An 18,467-nucleotide genomic window follows, 5' to 3' on the forward strand; every position below is an offset into this window, starting at 1 on the left:
AAAACTGAATGTTGGTTCTTCAGAAAGATCACTAAAATTGATAAACCTTTAGCCAGACCAATCAAGAAAAAAAAGAAAGACTAAAATTAGTAAAAGCAGGAAGAGAAGGAGACATTATAATAGACTTAACAGAAATAAAAATTGTAAGGGAATTCTATAAACAACTATTATCCAACAAACTGGATAACTTAGATGAAGTGGACAAATTCCTAAATGACACAAACTAACTGAAGAAGAAATAGAGAATTGGAAGAGACTTATAAGGAAAGAGATTGAATTTATAATATAAAAACTTCAAACAAAGAAAAATCCTGACCAAAACGGCTTCAGTGGCGAATTCTACCAAACGCCAATCCTCAAACTCTTCAGAAAAACAGAAAGGCCTGGTGGTGTGTATTAAGGAGGGCACATATTGCATGGAGCACTGGGGCAATGGGTGTAATACGTAAACAATGAATCTTGGAACACTACATCAAAAACTAAAGATGTGTGGTATGATGACTAACATAACACAATAAAAAAATGAAAATGAAAATTAAAAAAAAAAGAAAGAAAAAGAAAAACAGCAAGGGAAGGAATGCTTCCTAATCATGAGGTCAGCATTATGCTGATTCTAAAACCAAAGAGATCACAATACACTCAAAGAGCAATATCCCCTACAAATATAAATGCAACAATTCTCAACAAAAATTAGCAAACCAAATCCAGCAACACATAAAAATAATTATATACCACAACCATGTGGGTAATTTATCCCAGGAATGCAAGGTTGGTTTTAACATATCAATAAAGTAAAGGAAAAACCATATGATCAATCTCAATACATGCAGGAAAAGCATCTGACAGAATCTAATACTCTTTTAAGAAAAACAAAACAAAACTTCACAAATTAGGAACACAAGGGAACTTCCTCAACTTGACAGAAGGCATCTATAAAAAACCCACAGCTAACTCACCCAACAGAAAAGGACGGAAAGCTTTTCCTATAAGATTTTGAACAAAACAAGGATGTGCACTCTCATCACTTCTATTCAACACTGTGCTAGAGGTCTAGCTAAGACAAATATGCCAGAAAAAAAACAGGAAAAACCATCCAGCTTAGAAAGGAAGAAGTGAAACTATATCTATTTGCCGATGACATGACCTTCCATACCAAAAATTCCAAGGAATCTAGTAAAATACTATTAGGACTAAAATGAGTTCAGCAATGTGGAAGGATACAAGATGAATCTACAGAAATAAATTATATTCCTATACATTAGCAGTAAACAATCTGAAAATGAAAATTAAGAAAACAATTCCACTTACTATTACATGAAACAAAATACCTAGGAATAAATTTTATGAAGGAAGTGCTAGACTTGTGCACTGAAAACTATAAAACTGCTAAAAAAAATGAAGAAAATCTAAAAGGAAAGACATCCCATGTTCCCGGACTAGAAGACTTACTAGTGTTAAGACTAAAATAGTCCCCTGGGGTGCCTGGGTGGCTCAGTGGATTAAGCCGCTGCCTTCGGCTCGGGTCATGATCTCAGGGCCCTGGGATCGAGCCCCGCATCGGGCTCTCTGCTCCGCAGGGAGCCTGCTTCCTCCTCTCTCTCTGCCTGCCTCTCTGCCTACTTGTGATATCTCTGTCAAATAAATAAATAAAATCTTTAAAAAAAAAAAAAGACTAAAATAGTCCCCAAATTGATCTACATATTCAATGCAGTTCCTGACAAAATCCTAGCTGGTTTTGAAATTGAAAATGTAAGGGTCACAGAATAGCTAAAAAATCTTGAAGAAGAACACAGTTGGAAGATTCAGAGAAATACTTTCTTTTTTTCTTTTTGAGAGAGAGTGGGAGAGTGGGGGGAGGGACAGACAGAGAGAGAGAACCTTAAGCAGGCTCCATGCCCAGCACAGAGCCCAATCTCAAGATCTAAGGCAAAAATCAAGAGTTGGATGCTTAACTTACTGAGCCACCCAGGTGCCCTGATAGTTATACTTTCTAACTTTGACTACAAAGCTACGGTAATCAAGACAGTGTGGTGTGGACATAAGGAAATACAAACAGACCAATGAAATAAAACTGAAAGTCCAGAAATAAACTTGCCCATTTATGGTCAACTGATTTTTAACAAGAGTTATAAAACAATTCAATGAGGAAAGGACAGTCTCTTCAACAAATGGCACTGCAACAACTGGATATCCACATGCAAAAGAATAAATCTGGACCCCTACTTCACAAAAACGAGTTCAAAATGGATTATACCTAAATGTATATACCTAAATATAAGACCTAAAATTACGTAACTCCTAAAGAAGACATCAGAGTAAATCACATCATCTTGAGTTATTTAATGGTTTCTTAGATACAACACCAAAAGCACGGAGACAAAAGAAAAAATACATACAGATTGGGCTTTATGTAAATGAAAACCTATATTGTAAATGATACTATTAAGAAAGTGAAATGACAACAGAGAATAGGAGCAGATACTTGTGAATCATTACCTGACTAGGGCTTTTAAGGCAGAATATATAAAGAACTCTTATAATTCAATAATGAAAAGACAACCCAATTTAAAAATGGGCAAAGAATTTGAATAGACATTTCTCCAAAGAAGATAAACACCTAATAAACACATGGAAAGATGCTCAACGTATTAATTATTAGGGAAATGCATATCAAAACTACAATGAGATAACACTTCATACCCTCTAGAATGGCTAACATCAAAAAAGACAACAACAAGTGTTGGCAAGGATATTATGTGGAGAAACTGGAACCCTCCTATTAGGGAACTGCCAAGGGGAATGTAAAATGGTACAAACACACAGAAAAACAGACTGTTCCTTAAAAAAATTAAAGACTTACCATATGACCCAGCAATTCCACTCTTAGGTATATAGCAAGAGAAATGAAAATATATGCCTACTCAAAAAAAATGTACACAAATGTTCACAGTAGCATTATTCATAATAGCTAAAAAACAGAAACTCATATGTTCATTAACTGATGAATGAATAAAATGGAAGATTATTTAGCAATAAAAAAGAATGAAATACTCTACATGTTATAAAATGGATTATGTTTAAAAACATACAGTAAGTGAAAAGCCAGTCACAAAAGACCATATATTGTATCAATCTGTTCTACAAAATGTCTAGAATAGGCAAATCCCTCGAGAAAGAAAACAGATTGGTGGGGTTATCTGGGTCTAGAATGGGGTCTGGGGATGGGGAGTGGCTGCTAAAGGGTTTCTTTATGGGATGATGAAAATATTCTGAAATTAGGCTGTGGTGATGGTTGCACAAGATACCAAAAAACCACTGAAGTGCTTACTTTAAATAAGAGGATTTTATGGTAAGTTAAACTATGTCTCAATAAAGCTACAAAAAAGAAGAAATTAATAAAAAGGTAATACATCTTCTGTCCAGTTAGTCCCATTTGTTGCCATCCCCATTTCTTCTCCACTCCCCCTTTCTTTATGCCCGACTCCTCTCTATCAGCTACTAACTAACTTCCTCTCTCTCTCCCATCACCCATCTCTGCGGCCCTCCAGATAGAACCAACCTTATAGGCAACATTCAGTCGGGGGCCTAGCTGAGCAATGTCCCCAGGCCAATGACTTCGCCACTCTCCCTTCAGAAAGCTTACCTTAATACCTTAAGCAAAATAGCAGAAATAGGAGTTTAAAGTTATAAAACTCCCAGTGTAGGAGAAGACTACCGCAAGTAGCTCCTGAATGTTCCCCCTATGTTTCAGGCAAAGTGCAAGGCAAATCAATACCACTTTCAGTTACCTCAGCAGTAGGCAGTTATTCTACACTTACTTTGATATTTAATATTTATTAGGCACCCAGCTTTGTTCCAGATGTTGGTCACAGTGCAGTGAACAAGAAAGACAAAAAGATTTTTTAAAAACCTCTTAATCATGGGACGTATAAACAAGATAAATGAGTAAAACATAAAAAAATGTTAATTGGTGACAAGTGCTATGAAGAAAAACAAAGCAGGAAATGATGAGAAAGGAATGTGGGGGAGGAAGGAGATTACAATTCAAAGTATGATGGCCCCACGGACGTGCCCTTTGAGCAAAGACTTGAAGGAAGGCAGGGTGGCGCCACATGTCTATCGGGAAAGAGGATTCCAGGCAGTGGTGTCACGTGCCAAAGTTCCAAGGGAGGTACTGGTATGAAAGAGGCAGCTGAGTTGAAATGAAAGGTGGCCTAACCCTGCTATAGGTTACATAAGGGCCTTCTCTGTGTCTTCCTTGAGGAAGATGAGGAACCACTGAAGGTTTTGAACAGAGTAAGAAAAACAATGGTTCAGGACAGAGCCCTGGGCCCCTCTGTCCTATCACCTCTGGGTCATGACTGCTCTAAGGGTAAACATCTGACCCAAAGGAACTGGGTTAGTCACTGATAAAGCCAATCAAAATTCATCCCCTCTCCAAAATCTGAACTAAATACAAGAGACTGAATTAGTCAGTGTTGGCCTTCAGTGAAAAAGTGATGGACAGTCAAGGTTAGGGCAGTTACTTCCCTGCCACGTCCAACCAGCCAGAAGCCAACCTGAAATTCAATACTGTAAACCCAAAGGGAGGAGCAGAGACAAGAAGAGGCAGCCCCAGAAAGGGGACGGATAGAGGAACCTGCTGTAGGGTGAGTACACAGATATACAGGATTTCTGAACCTTCCAGTAATCTCCTGCCTTGGCCTCTTTGTGTGGGTTTCTCATTCTTACAGTCTAAATTCCTGGCTTAGACAAGGAGCTGTATTTTGTTATCCAAGTATCACACATGGGACTCAAATGGCTGTCTGTTCATAGCCCTAGGTGTAAACCCAGCTCTAATAACCCCTGAGGGAAAGGATGGGCTCTACAGAGGGGCAGCTGGGCACCATGGCCTTCCACCCAACCCCAGCTCCCCACAGCTGCGGGTGGAAATATTACACAATGCCCCTAAGTGAAAACTTATCAGAAATCAGCAAAGAGCGATTTCAGTTACCTATCCCCTTTAATTTCCTCATGTGTCAATATCAATGGCAGAGCTTTCCCAATATTCTGCTAGGCTAAAAAAATACATTTGGTGATGTAAAGTTACTGTGACTCTTTTAGAATAAAGTTAATTAAGCTGTGAAATATTTGCTTTGCAGTAACTAGGTTCTGAGTATTTGAAGGTCCTGGAAGCTGTCTTACCATAGGCAGGCTGCAGTTTTGTTCCTTGTGGGCAACAGGGCCGCAGCTAACTTGCTGTCCTCCCCGCGCCACTAGCCTCCTCTTGGGCAGCATGCCAAGATGCCAAGAGAATGCCCAGAAGAAAGGCAGAGGTTAATGCTTCTCTGTCTACTCAGACTGAACCTGCTCTGAATGCTGCTTCCATTCCAAGGGACACAGCAAAGGGAAGAATTATCACACAAGGGTCTAGCTCAGAGCACGCATAGATCCGCCTTCTGCCCACAGGCATGTGGGCTGACCCTTGGCCTCACAAGCAGCAGCAGCAGCCGGCGGGTCAGTCTGCAGTGCTGTACGCACCACGCAGGACCCCAAAGCTGCTCATCTTTAGGCTGGAACTACCAAGACCTCAATACAAGCTAATCTCCTGCTAAGCCACCAGTTTATCTAAGAGGACAAGTGAAGATTTCAGTAGTTATAATTACTGACAAAAATGCACCACTCCCACAGCACTCCAAAGACATGAATTAACCAATCCTCCCTGTCACCCTTGGAAATGGAATGCACTTTAGATGTTCTCTCAACATCTCCACCAAAGCTGGAAAAGTGGCAGGGATTAAAATCTCAGCTCCCTGTCCTCCACAGATACTAACCCCTTCATGCTAATAAGTCTAAACAATCAGGTCACAGTCAGGTCATAATTTTCTTAAGAATTAAAGGTAAAAAAAAAAAAATCCCCACCATGTTCCATCCGCAGCAGCTTCAAAATAAATCATCATGGCATGAAAGTTTAGTACGAATCTCATCTGCGGTTTCATCTGGTTTTCCTACCCTCCTTTTCTCTTTATCATCATCATCTCTTTATCCTTATCTCTTTATCCTTTCTCTTTATCATCTCTTTATCAGATATCATCTATATCTCTTATCATTTCTCTTTATCATCTCTTTATCTCTTTATCATCTTTATCATCTCTTTATCATCATAAAAATTTCCCTTTACAACAATTTCAACCCTGTTTCCCTGCTGCATGTTTTTGTAAGAACTTGAAATCCAGCAATAAATATACTTCTCACATAGGACTGAAGAGCTATTATCATTCCAAATACCCAATGATTACTTGCTCAATGTCTGTTTTACCCATTAGGTGGCAAGTTCAGTGAGAGAAAGCCTGAACACACGAATGACAAACCAATGAATGAATAAACAAACAGGTTTACTGTTGAATTAGCTGAAGGGCATAAAGCTCTTAGTGTCGCAGAGATACAAAGGGTCCTTGGGTGGCCTGTAAACTTTCTAGTGGACAACAATCTCTTCTCAGAAGCAACAGGGAATGGCTTTCTGCTCTCCCTCTGGGAGGGCTCACTCACAGGCACAGCTAATGCTTATCTGAGTTCATGCAATGTAAAAGGTCAGCGAGTATGGGTTCTACTGTCCATCTATTTCCCAAATGAGATTTGACCTAAATAACCCCTAAAGTTTTAAGAATCTAGGTAAGATTATAGATTTTTATATCTGTGAGTCTTAAAGTACACATCCATGTTGTCTCTATCTTACAAACACATTATTGATACTAAAATCACAAAAGAAAAGGCAGCAACATATAGTACCTCTTCCTATAACGGGAGTCACAGAGGATGTATGTGTTCATCACATCTTATTAATGTCATTAAAACCTTTGCAGGGTTTAACTGGAAACCGGGACATTAGTAGGGAGTAAATGGCCTTGGTCCTTCTTACTCCCCTTTAGCCCAAGGTTGTACTTATGTGCATTTAATGTTTCAACATTCATTGGTTTTGAATGTGATTTTACAACTGACTTTAGGTGGGGACGGTGGAACAAACTTCACACCCCCCTTTTGGGAGATCCATTCTGTACTCTCCCAGGAAAAAAAAAAAAAAGACAACCTTGAAGACGAAGATGTAGTTTCCCGAGGGTACCTGGTGAGACTCCCTGATCCAGTGATCTAGAGAATGGCTGTGGTCATTGGGAAGGCACTCACCAGGGTGACAATGGCACATTCGGCTGTCAGCTGAGCAGCACTGAACAGTGTCCGAACAAACCGGTAAATCTGCTTCTGCTCTGGGTTGTGTTTATCATAATCTGGTGGCACTTCGGATTTCTGGGGAAGAAAATGTTTTCAGATGACTGGCCACCCAATAAAAACAGAAGAAAAATAATTAAACACCATCAGAAGGGAGAGATTACCGAAAGAGGGTGAAGGTTTTCATCAAAAATATCCAAGAGCATCCTTCCATCTGGGTCCCTGGTGGGGAAAATAAGAGAAAATGGAGTTTACTTTCTGCAAGAATGTCACTCAAAATAAAATAAACATACATATTGATTTAACATTATTTCAAAAAACTAAAGTCAATGTTAGATGTCAGAGATGCTACTGGTTATCCACGAATAATTTTTTTTGTGTACAATATTTAACCATTTTTGTTTAAAGTCTATGAAATGAAGGTTATAAACCACATTTAGCTGAATTAACCTAAGCAAAAAAAAAAAAAATCTAGATTTTCATTTTCTGAGTTTTTAAATGAACCAAATCTAAGCAAGTGACAAACTTCTTTAAACATCTTGCTTCTCGGCAAAAGCTAATGGATATGCTTAAACGATCACTATATGATAGCTGAAGGGAAAGAAGTTCAAGGGTAAAAATGAACATTCAGTGTGCCCGGGAAATTAATTTGAAATTTTCACTACATGCAACTAAAACCTTCATTAAGAGTTTCATGATTTTATACTGAAAAACAAGAGGTAATGTGTAGAAAAGCTTAACTCAGGAATCCATACATCTCTAAAAAAATGGCTGGTTGTTACAAGGCCAGTAAATGCCATCAAAAGTGGTAACTTGCACTGGACGCACAGTGCCCTGACCTGGGCGCCACAGAGACCACCGCACCTCACCGCACTGGCTCCTCCTTCCTCTGTTTTGTCATTTGACTTCTACCAGAGAGAAAGTTTCTACTACATTAAAATAGTTAACATCTAAATTTATACCAAAGTTTCTTCTCATTTAAAACTATAAACATTTTTTCTCGTGTTGAAGTAGCACATAGTAAATTTTTAAAGTAGTAGTTTATAAAAGGAAGACTGTTGAAGCAAATTATACAGAAACTCAAGAGTGAAAAAGAAGCTGGGCATTATCAAGAAGGTTTGCTGTGTTCTGCTGGCTTCAAACACGAACACCCATTTGGTTCCCTCTGACTGAGCTGCTAGCAGTTCAACACTTACCTGGGAAGTTTGGGTAAATTAAACTAACTCTAGAAATTCCATGACAACATGAGTAAAGAATACAAAGGCTGAAGCAACTAGAACATAAGAGGGAAAAAAAACAGGAGAAACAGAATAGGAGATAATGTGTAATGTTTTTAGCACAAAATTAATCATCCACATACCTGTTTTTGATGTGGTAATATATTGCGAGAGCTACACTGTAAAATAAAATGCAGGGTTCAATGTTTTGTAAGCATATTCAAAATGTTATATATTATCTTCCTGACTATAAATAAATAAATTGAAGTAAGAGGCAAACAATTCAACTGAATAGTCCCATTTAATTCAGAACACTGACCAAGAAATCACACTCTCCAATGGAAGTCAATCTTGTTCTCATTCCCTGCAACTATTAAATCTTTTCCAGGAATACAAAAACTTCAAGAGGTATTTAGAAACAAATTCTCTTTCTACTCGAAATTTTAAGCTTTCTTCACTTGTAAAATACAGGCACTTTGTAAAATCAGGTACTGAAAAGCAAACACCATTGGAAATTTCCAACTTAGTACCTCCTAATTTAGAAAAATTGTAGTTTCTTTATAACTACCTAAAAATTTGAGTATCACCCACAGTGGTTTGCTGGGTGATACTTTTTTTCTTTTTTTTTTTTTTCTTTTAAATCAATAATCTCTTGGCAATCCACCTAACTTATTCATTCAATTACTGAAATAGTACTATAAGTCTTATTTTTTTTCCCAGATTTTTCCAGATTTTTTTTTTTAAAGATTTTATTTATTTGTCAGAGAGACAGCAGCAGCACAGAGAGAGCTGCAGGCAGAACAGGCAGAGCAGGCAGAGGGAGAAGCAGGCTCCCCGCTGAGTAGGGAGCTTGATGTGGGACTCAGTCCCAGGACCCTGGGATTGTGACCTGAGCCAAAGGCAGACGCTTAACCAACTGAGCCACCCAGAAATCCTTATAATTCTTATCTTAACACTACCTTAAAATTTTATTTTACATTTTAAAATATGTGAATTTAATGAAGATACTCCCCTCCCCTGAATATTTTTTTCCAAATAATGTTTTTCTGATTTAAAAAATGTGTTATATTCATATTGTAGAACTTCTGGAAAATATAGGAAGTATACTTTAAAAAAAAAAAAAGTAAACCATCTGCCTAAAGATGACTACTGTTAGCTTGAGATATATAGGTATCTATTCTTATTTGTGGTACCTGGGTGGCTCAGTCAGTAAAGCGTCTGCCTTCAGCTTGGGTCATGATCCCAGGATCCTGGGATCAAGTCCCACATGGGGTTCCCTCCTCAGCAGAGAGCATGCTTCTCCCTCTCCCTGCCAGTCTACCTACTTGTGCTCGCTCTCTGTCAAATAAATAAAATCCTTAAAAGGAAAAAAAGATATCTATTCTTATCTATAAATCATATGTATAAACAGGTTTGCATACTATTTTTTCCTCATTAATATTTTCTTGCCATTAAAATATGCTTTAAAAACATGATTTTAAATGGCTGCTTACAGTCCACTGTATAGTTGCTGAATAATTACTGCCCTGCTACTCAATACTTGTTTCTGGTATTTTGCAATTATAATTAACACCATATTGATACCTTTCTAGATAAGTACTTGTGTAACCTGGGACCATATTATTTCCGTAAGGAAACATTCTGTAATTGAAATTATCCAATCTGAAGTCATTAACAATTGTAAGGCTCCCACATACACTGCCACCAATTTTTGCAGAAAGAGGATGCTGGTTTACTTCCCCATCAGTGTCTGCTGCAACCTCATCCTTGCTGACACTTATCTTGACTATTCTGAAAAACGGTTCTCCAACCGGAGAGGTAAAGAAGTGTACTTGTTTTCAATATGAGTTCCTATGACCACCTATTAAGTTAGCAGGGTTATTCGTGTTAACTGGACTATATATATATATATTTTAAGATTTTTATTTATTTATTTGACAGAGATTACAAGTAGGCAGAGAGGCAGGCAGAGAGAGAGAGAGGAGGAAGCAGGCTCCCCGCTGAGCAGAGAGCCCGATGCGGGGCTCGATCCCAAGACCCTGAGACCATGACCTGAGCCGAAGGCAGAGGCTTTAATCCACTGAGCCAACCAGGCGCCCCTGGACAATATATTTTTTTAATTTCCTCTTCTGTAAGTTGTCTAAATCATTCCACTATTTTTGTTTTACTTCAAAATTTACTGAGGAGAACAGAATTTATGCTTAGGCTTCTAAGAATTTCACTAACTGGCTGCATCAGACTGTGCTCTGGGTACTCAGAGCACAGAAACCGCCATTCACGGCACAGGACGCAGGTGGAGGGCTCAGTCCAAAACACATCCGCTTACTCAGCGTTGGATTCCAAACAGCTCAAAGGCTCCCTATGACTTCCTATGACAATGACAAAAAACCTCTCATCTTCCAAGGCACTCTCTCTCTCTGGACATATTCATTCATAGGATTTCAGCTAAGTGTTGAAAGTCCTCTTGAGCAAATGGCAATATGTTCTCTTTCTCCTAACATCTTCAAGAGTGTCCAAGCTGACAAAGGAATTATAACCGGGGTGAAAGGGCTTCAGAATTAAAAAATAAAAATTATACAGTTTTCAAGCATACATTAACAGCCCTGTAATGAAAAACAGCAGATGTTATCAACTCTATTCCATAAATGAGAAAAATTCAGGTTCAGACACTGGACACCAGGATTTCTGACTGGTATAGTGGTTTGGGGCCCTTTCGTGCTACCATGTTGCCGCTGGGAAAAGAGAAGAAATTGCTGTTTAATTCATTTAATAGTCATGCTGTGATGATAACTGTTTTCTAATCTAATGTCAGATTTAAACTGATGTTTCATATGACTGGATGTGGTGTAGTGACTAGTTTAATCACTTCGAATGAGGAAGAAAATGGTTCTTGCCTCCTCTGTAAGGGAACATGACACAGGAAAAGTATTTCTGGATAGGGAGAACAAATTGGGTTTAAAACCTGGCTGCTTCATTTATTAGAGTTCATTTACCTCCCAGAGCCTATATTTCCTCACCTACAAAATTAGGACAATTCAGCCTATATTACAGAGCTGTTATTATAACCAAACGAAATATATAAAAGTGTTATTTCAAACAAAGTTCTAAAACAAAATTCATTATCATTATAGTTGTTACCCTAGCATAATTTCAAGTCAAGGGGTGTTTTTGCTTCTGCAAACTGAGTGAAATCTTCAGGGCCCCAAGGTCACTATCTTCTGAATCTCCTAAGCCAAAAGCAAAACTGGACATCATCATGGCCTTAGATCTTCAAGAAAAAGAGAGCCACAATGTAGGACAGTTTCCACTCAAGATGATATCCCCAAAAGTAGGAAAACCAAGCTCAGAATTCACATACAGCACAGCTCTATGGGCCCATTTAGTTGGTCATCTTGAAAGAAGTAATTGTGGGAGCATGGGGCAGTCAGCTGAAAATCAATCCCACACTTTGGGCTTCAGAGGCCTGGTCAGTTCTGCTACATCCTCAGAAAATGGTGAGATCTCACCAAAGATGGGCTGGGGTCAAACCAGAGGTATATCTGGACCAAAGGGTTTGCTCAACTGTGTTTGCCACACGGTTGGGAATAGAGAAATGCTATTTTCTTGATGAAGAAAACAAAACAGATTTGTGGCTGTTGGCCTTGTACTTATCCTCTGATTTAGAGCTAAATCAGCAAAGCACATGACAATCTTGAAACCTCTAAAGACCAAGAAGTGGTAGGTTCCAGCAGCAAAGAGGAGCTGAGCCGGAGGTGCAGGCATGCGGGCAGGCAGCTGCTCTCCAACCCTCGGAGGCCAAGGACCATGGGTGATTTGGCCATTAGTGTGCATGGGGCTCCACTGGCCCTAGAACCTTTTCGCTCATCATCATTCCTATGCCTGTTAGAGGATTTCGGAAGGGAGGATGGAGGTCGGCTGCAGAGGCATGGGGGTTGGTTAGCAAATGCTAAATTCATACCACACAGCTGTTGGCATTTAGGGGAAAGATGGGAAAATCAAGTTCTCAAAAAAGAAATTATGCCTCTGAGAAGAATGAGCACAGAATACCCAAACTTGTTACATTTAAAACTTTTCGTTCAGTTAAAACAGCATTTGACCTCCATGCATTCTTCAACTAGAATTTGTAAATATGTTTGTTCCTTTGGCAGCCCACATTTTACAGAAGGGTTTTCTTTTTAAAAACTAAGTTAGAAACTGACGTTTAGAAGTCAGAGGATTTTCTCAAAGAAACAAGGTCATACTTGGTTTTCAGGAAGTAAGTTCAGCCCAAGATACTCACCATGTCCATAATGAAGCTCAAGAGTTTTAATGGTTTTGGTATTTTTAATGTCCCAGGAAAGGGGACCGAGAAAAGGGCTTAGATTTAGGGAAAGCAGAAAAAGAAAAACTGGAGTTTCCTTTTGTTTAGGTGTCGGGTTAAGTTCCAGGCAGAGTTCCAGAATAGGAGGGCATTCGGGTTTAGCTTCTTCCTACCCCGCTTTTTGACCCGACTCCTGACACCATCAAAGACCTGACTAACGCTCAGCCAGGCCTGTTAACACCCATGTCTTCTACTCTTCCGCTCCTTGACTACAACACAGACAAGTGGGATGCAGGCATTTACAGGGAAGGATTCTGATGGTACTACCTCGGTTAGGGTCCACCCTAGTCCCAGGTCCAAAATACAAATAAATGAACTACTGATGGAAGGGATTTCAGGTGGTGCGAAGAACATGTCTTCGGGATCAGGAAAGTCACAGGATCTACACTAAATGTTTTGTTTTAACAGTCTACTCTTTAACTGGACCAGCTTTTAGCTCTTCTTCCTTCACATATTAACCTATAATTTAAAAGTTTCGAGTGAACTTTGGTGGGGGATGGGAGAGCAACTGTCCACTTACATCAGGAATTCTCAAACTTGGCTGCCTACTAGAATCTCCTAGGGAGGGTGTTAAAAATCCAGACACCAGATCTGCAGGGCAAGATCAAACATCAGCATACTTCCCAGCTCCCAGAGGACTCCAAGGTATAGCCAAGGCTTGGAACCACCGATTTGCACAGCAGCACATTTATAACTTAGGTGACACTGAAATATCCAAGTGTTAACCAGTTTTCCCACCAGCCTCCTAAATGTCTATGTCACAACCAGTGGTCATTTTCAGTTATCCAAGGGGGAAGTACTGAACAACTGAATCGGATCCATTTGTAAATCCCAAGAGCTCCCGCTGGCCCTGAAAGGGAAGGTGCCCTCTGCTCCACCTGGCCTCCCCTACCGTTAAAGAGGATCCCAGGATTAGAGAGGTTAGCAGCTTTCATTCCAGGCTCTCTGGAACTTGTGCGGACGCCAACAGCTACATGGTACATAGATCCTCAGGGCTTTCCACTCCTCTCCACAGTCACTAATGATCTACTCTAGAAAATACTCCCAAGAGGTACTGCACTTCCTATTTCCTGGCAGTAAGCCGTGCCCCAAAGGCTATGACATGCAAGCTACTTCCCAACCACAAACATGAACTGTTTGGGTTTATGCCCACTCACCATTTATCATGACCTTAAATTCTAAGGTAATAAGGGAAGAAGTTGCATTTCTATTTAGATCTTAGAAAACATGCAACCCTTGAGGACAGAAAGCAGCCTCCCTCCAAGTGGCCCCATCTTCCACCTCCCCCAAGCACCTGAGTGGCTGCTGTCCACAGAAGACTGACCCAGTCCCTGCTACCTGACCGAGGTTGTGATTTATTGTTACATATGGCCACACTCAGAACAGGGCTTCTAAGCCTGAAAACATGGCCCACTGAAATGAAAGAATACTTCTTATTTAGAAATTTAAACACTTACATCATACACTAACTTGGCCCGTTGTTAAATGTATAATTTCTTAAACACATATAGAAATAAAATACCCCAGATTTTCTGCAGTTGAAATGATGACCACAGACCCCAGCACATCAGGTTTCCTGCGATCTCTGTCAAAGGCCATTATTATCACAATGCTAATGGGGAACATTACAAGAAAAAAGTGTTCCTTCCCTCTTACCTTCCATTTTAAAATAAGGAAACTGAAGCCCGAAAGGGAAAGGATTTTATCCAAAGACTCCCCTTTCCCCTTAAACCCCACTTTAAAACAAGGTTTCAAAGAGAAGGGTCTTACCCAAACCCTCCCTGTTGCTAAAGAGCCAAGATCAGGACTCAGATCTCTCAGCTCCGGGCAAATACACTTTCACTGTCAGGCCTGCTTTCTACTGTAGCCCTGAGTCTTAAATGGGATCACAAAAGCCCCGCTTTATTTCAAAGGTAAAATGTTAGTAGAGTTATTCCAGGATGGCTTTAATAAAAAATGGGGAGGCAGAAATCAAATACATGTTCTCTTCTACATTTAAAATAATTTTTAAATCTGGTCTTTTAGGTAAATGGTAATGTACACAAATATTTTGAGCACCCCACATTTTAACTGATTTTTAACTGATTTTTAACTGATTTTTAACTGATTTACCAAAATCACTTTTTAAACAGATATCCTCAATAGTTAAAGGCCTGTCCTCCAGCCCAGTCTTACCACTTCCAGACCCCACAACCAACCAGTTAGCTGTCAGGTTAAGGAACAGAAAAAAGCATTCAGTCAAGCAAAAATGTGTATACCCACCATTTAATTGTATACTTGAGGTTTGGTTGACTGACTGTGCTATCATCTAGGAAAATAGTGGAGCAGGAGCTGTATTTCCTCGCTATTTGTCCTGGAGGATGCTAGAAAACAATGGCAACAAGACAGGACAATTAAATGGGACTCACAATTCTTCCAAGAAACATCATCCCCTTAAACTTGATATCAGACCACAGAAGGAAAATGTCTTAGCAAGAAATATTAATACCACCATCAAGAACAGTACAAAAAACACTTTCTTTGTACAGTGAAATTCTTTGTTCTTCTATATGTAAAAGTCACCACCACCATTGCTAGCTAGTCCCAAACCTCCTTCACTAGAACAGTACTCTCTTACAAGCAAGCACCAAAGAGTGTGTTGCAAAATCCACAAAAATCACGGGCCCTAGGGCCTCTGTGAAACAATCAGTACACTGCTCATTACATTAGTGAAAGCGCCTAATGAAGGCAGCATCCTGGTTTTATGCATTGAGATCAAGGCAAGAGACAACTGTACCCATTTTCTTTATTCCTGATTCCTGGGGTGTGGTTGATTTGGAGGTCATGGAAAAGGCAACCAATATAAATTTAGATTCCTGGTTTATCAGCTTGACTTCAGGAGGTGAAGTTATAAAGAAAAAAGTATTGCTTGTTCGGGGCGAAACATATTTTAAAGAGGAAGATTATCAGAGACTTCTGAAAATACAACCAATGGATGGCCTTCAGGTAGTGTCTGTTCCAACTTATGACTGGTTCTTTCACAAATGTATAAACTTTGAGCTCTTTGAAGCACCTCAGCACTGAGAACTACTTCTGAAAGGTACTGGTAAAGAAAAAAGAATTTAAATTATACACTGATGACATTCTAATTGAATACTAAGTAGATTTTTGCCAATATGTTGGTGACATGATTAGTAGACATTACTCCAGATAGTTCTTATTCAAAAACAAGTCAGAAAAAAAAAAAAAATCGAATCACCCAAACAAGTTTCCATTTGCCTGGTGCTATGTTGACAGTGTAAGAGGCATTTTCAGCAACTGATACAAATAATCCCTTCAGTGCTAATAAAACTACCTGCCTCAAATGCCCACCCGCAACAAATTCCTGGATCCACAACTTTACCAATGTAAAGGAAGCCTCAAAGCTAATCACCGACCAAATGAAAATTTACTTCGTTTTTAATAAAGTTTCCTCTGTAATAAAATTATGAAAATATGCAATAGCCTGAGAAATTTAAAACCAATGTATAAACAGAATCTCCCCTCAAAACTAAATAAATGGCAAGTCATTACTTCAAGTATCCAGTTCCTCAGATCACAGCTAGAGGGCACTGCACTACTGAAACATTATAGCCCTCCCTAGCACTGGTTTATAAATAGCATGCAGGTCAGAAGGAAATAACCAAAGTCAGGAAGGAAATTCAGTTCTCGGACTCTCCTTTTTAAGCTTACACCCTTTTGTGGCTGTGTAAGAAAAGGGCACAAAGAAAACTTGCAAAGTTGAAGTTACAGTTTGAATGTCAATTTTATGATGGCATTTTCACATCTATCAAATTACAACATTCTCATGATAATCCAAAGGCACTAAAAATATTTTTTTCTCTTCTTAACCTCTTATAGCAATCATTTTTAAGTCACATAAAACACATCAAAAACTCAGAACATAAGACAGCTATTAATACAGGCGGCAAGCTTTTAAAGGTCTTAGGGAATTTTCCCCACTGGTGCAAAATCTACTACAAAACAAAATCTCAACAAGTATTCCATTTAACACAAAAATTCTGTAATCAACTGATATGTTAATGAGTTTTTAGAGACACAGGGTAACTTTAGATATAACCCCAACAATGAAGCAAAAGTACAATGAGAATTCACTTCTATTTCATGTGGTTTCAACTATTCCTTCTGACACGCATTTCTCAGGATTAAAATGTGATGGAAACTGCGAAGAGTAAGTGGTTACCCTAAGAAAACAGGAGCACGGGTGTCAAGGAGAGGAGATGAGAGACACACGCAGGTGAACATAATCTACCCCTCTTCAATCTAGAAAATCCTTCTGTGAGCCTGTGGGCAGGCACACCCCTGGTGCACACAGTCCCTAAGGGTCAGAGGGTTCACTGGACAGGAGTCCCACAGAGCGCGGCAGCCTTCCGGCACTCAGGGCTGGTGTGCAGAAGTCTACACTTTGCCAGGGGAACACCAACTAAGCTTTCAAACTCTGTAACAATGTCTAACTTGAAGACAAAGCCTTGGTATTGAGTTACAAAGAGATTTTCAGTTGCAGGATGCCTCATCACTCTGAAATACCATTTGGGTGTGAAGTCACTTGTTGAATGTCAGGACCAGAAGATTCAGAGAATGTGTACTTCTCTGGATCTGAAACCCATGTCACTAAAAAGCTCAAATAAAAAAAGCTCAAATAAACCCATGTCACTAAAAAGCTCAAAGAATCCTGCAGCAGAAAAGCTCTGGACTCCGGGGTTGCTCTCCTGCCCTGGGTTCTGTTTTGAACTGTTCTGTGTAGCAGCAGGAAGGCCGAGCTAGCCCAGGCACCAGCACATGCCGACGTGCCACACCAATGTGTGTCCGGCAACACAGACAGTGGGAAATGCCGGCGATGCCTCCGAAGCAACAGACACATGTACTTCACCGAAACGGGTGTTCTCATGTGTTCAGTATTTTGAATGAGCACATGGTACCCCAGATATTTGGTTCTCGGTTTCAGTATTATCTAACATTAATTTAGTCGTCCCATGATTCTGAAAAGTCCATATGCTTGAACGTGTGTACGTTTGGCACATCTGAAATCTTCCAATCAGGTTTCAGTCTTTGCTCATAAGTAACACAGCCATACGATGCCCGGGGAAGAGCAGTCAAGAAGACAGGTGAATCGGACTCAGCCACAACTCATGCCATGAGCTGGCACGCCACTCAGCCTCCCTCTCTGCACCTCCACTTCCCTGTCTGTGAGACGGAGATGAAGACACAGACCCTACCTCCCAGGGTCATAATGAAGAGGAAATGAGGTTGTATTTATAAGGCACTCAGAGCACGGCCAGTGCGTGAGAAGCATTACATCAGTCCCTGTTAAATAAGAACATTAAACATGTCCAGAAAAGTGATGGGAATGCTTTTTTATGCTAATGTCTGTAACATACTAGAAATACACAGAACAAAATACCTAAGACAATGTTTTACTGGGGAAAAAAGGGCACAACAGTATCGTTGGCTGGCTCAGACATATGGTACCAAGAAGGCCAGTCTTGGTGAAATTACAGTGACATTACAGTAGATACTGTAACATCAACCAGAAACTGCGTGGAGGGGGAGCAGAGAACAGTCCAGTTAGCGAGAAGCCCAATTACGGACTGCAAGGAAATAAATGCTCTAAACTATTACTCAAAATATTTTAAGAAAATAAAAATTTT

The 18,467-nt window shown here is 39.6% G+C and overlaps 1 protein-coding gene across 1 annotated transcript in view; it reads right to left on the reverse strand.

Annotated features, from left to right (window-relative positions):
* CCNY (cyclin Y) overlaps positions 1 to 18,467 on the reverse strand; it is a 233,538-nt gene that overhangs the window by 33,866 nt on the left and 181,205 nt on the right. The window contains exons 4-7 of the mRNA XM_046011726.1: positions 15,043 to 15,143; positions 8,564 to 8,599; positions 7,368 to 7,425; positions 7,162 to 7,281 (exon numbers count right to left, since the gene is read on the reverse strand). Of these exons, the coding sequence (XP_045867682.1) occupies positions 7,162 to 7,281; positions 7,368 to 7,425; positions 8,564 to 8,599; positions 15,043 to 15,143 (315 nt within the window). The remainder of the gene's footprint in view (positions 1 to 7,161; positions 7,282 to 7,367; positions 7,426 to 8,563; positions 8,600 to 15,042; positions 15,144 to 18,467) is intronic.

This window comes from Meles meles, chromosome 7, assembly GCF_922984935.1.
Source record: "Meles meles chromosome 7, mMelMel3.1 paternal haplotype, whole genome shotgun sequence".
Classification (NCBI taxonomy): domain Eukaryota; kingdom Metazoa; phylum Chordata; class Mammalia; order Carnivora; family Mustelidae; genus Meles; species Meles meles.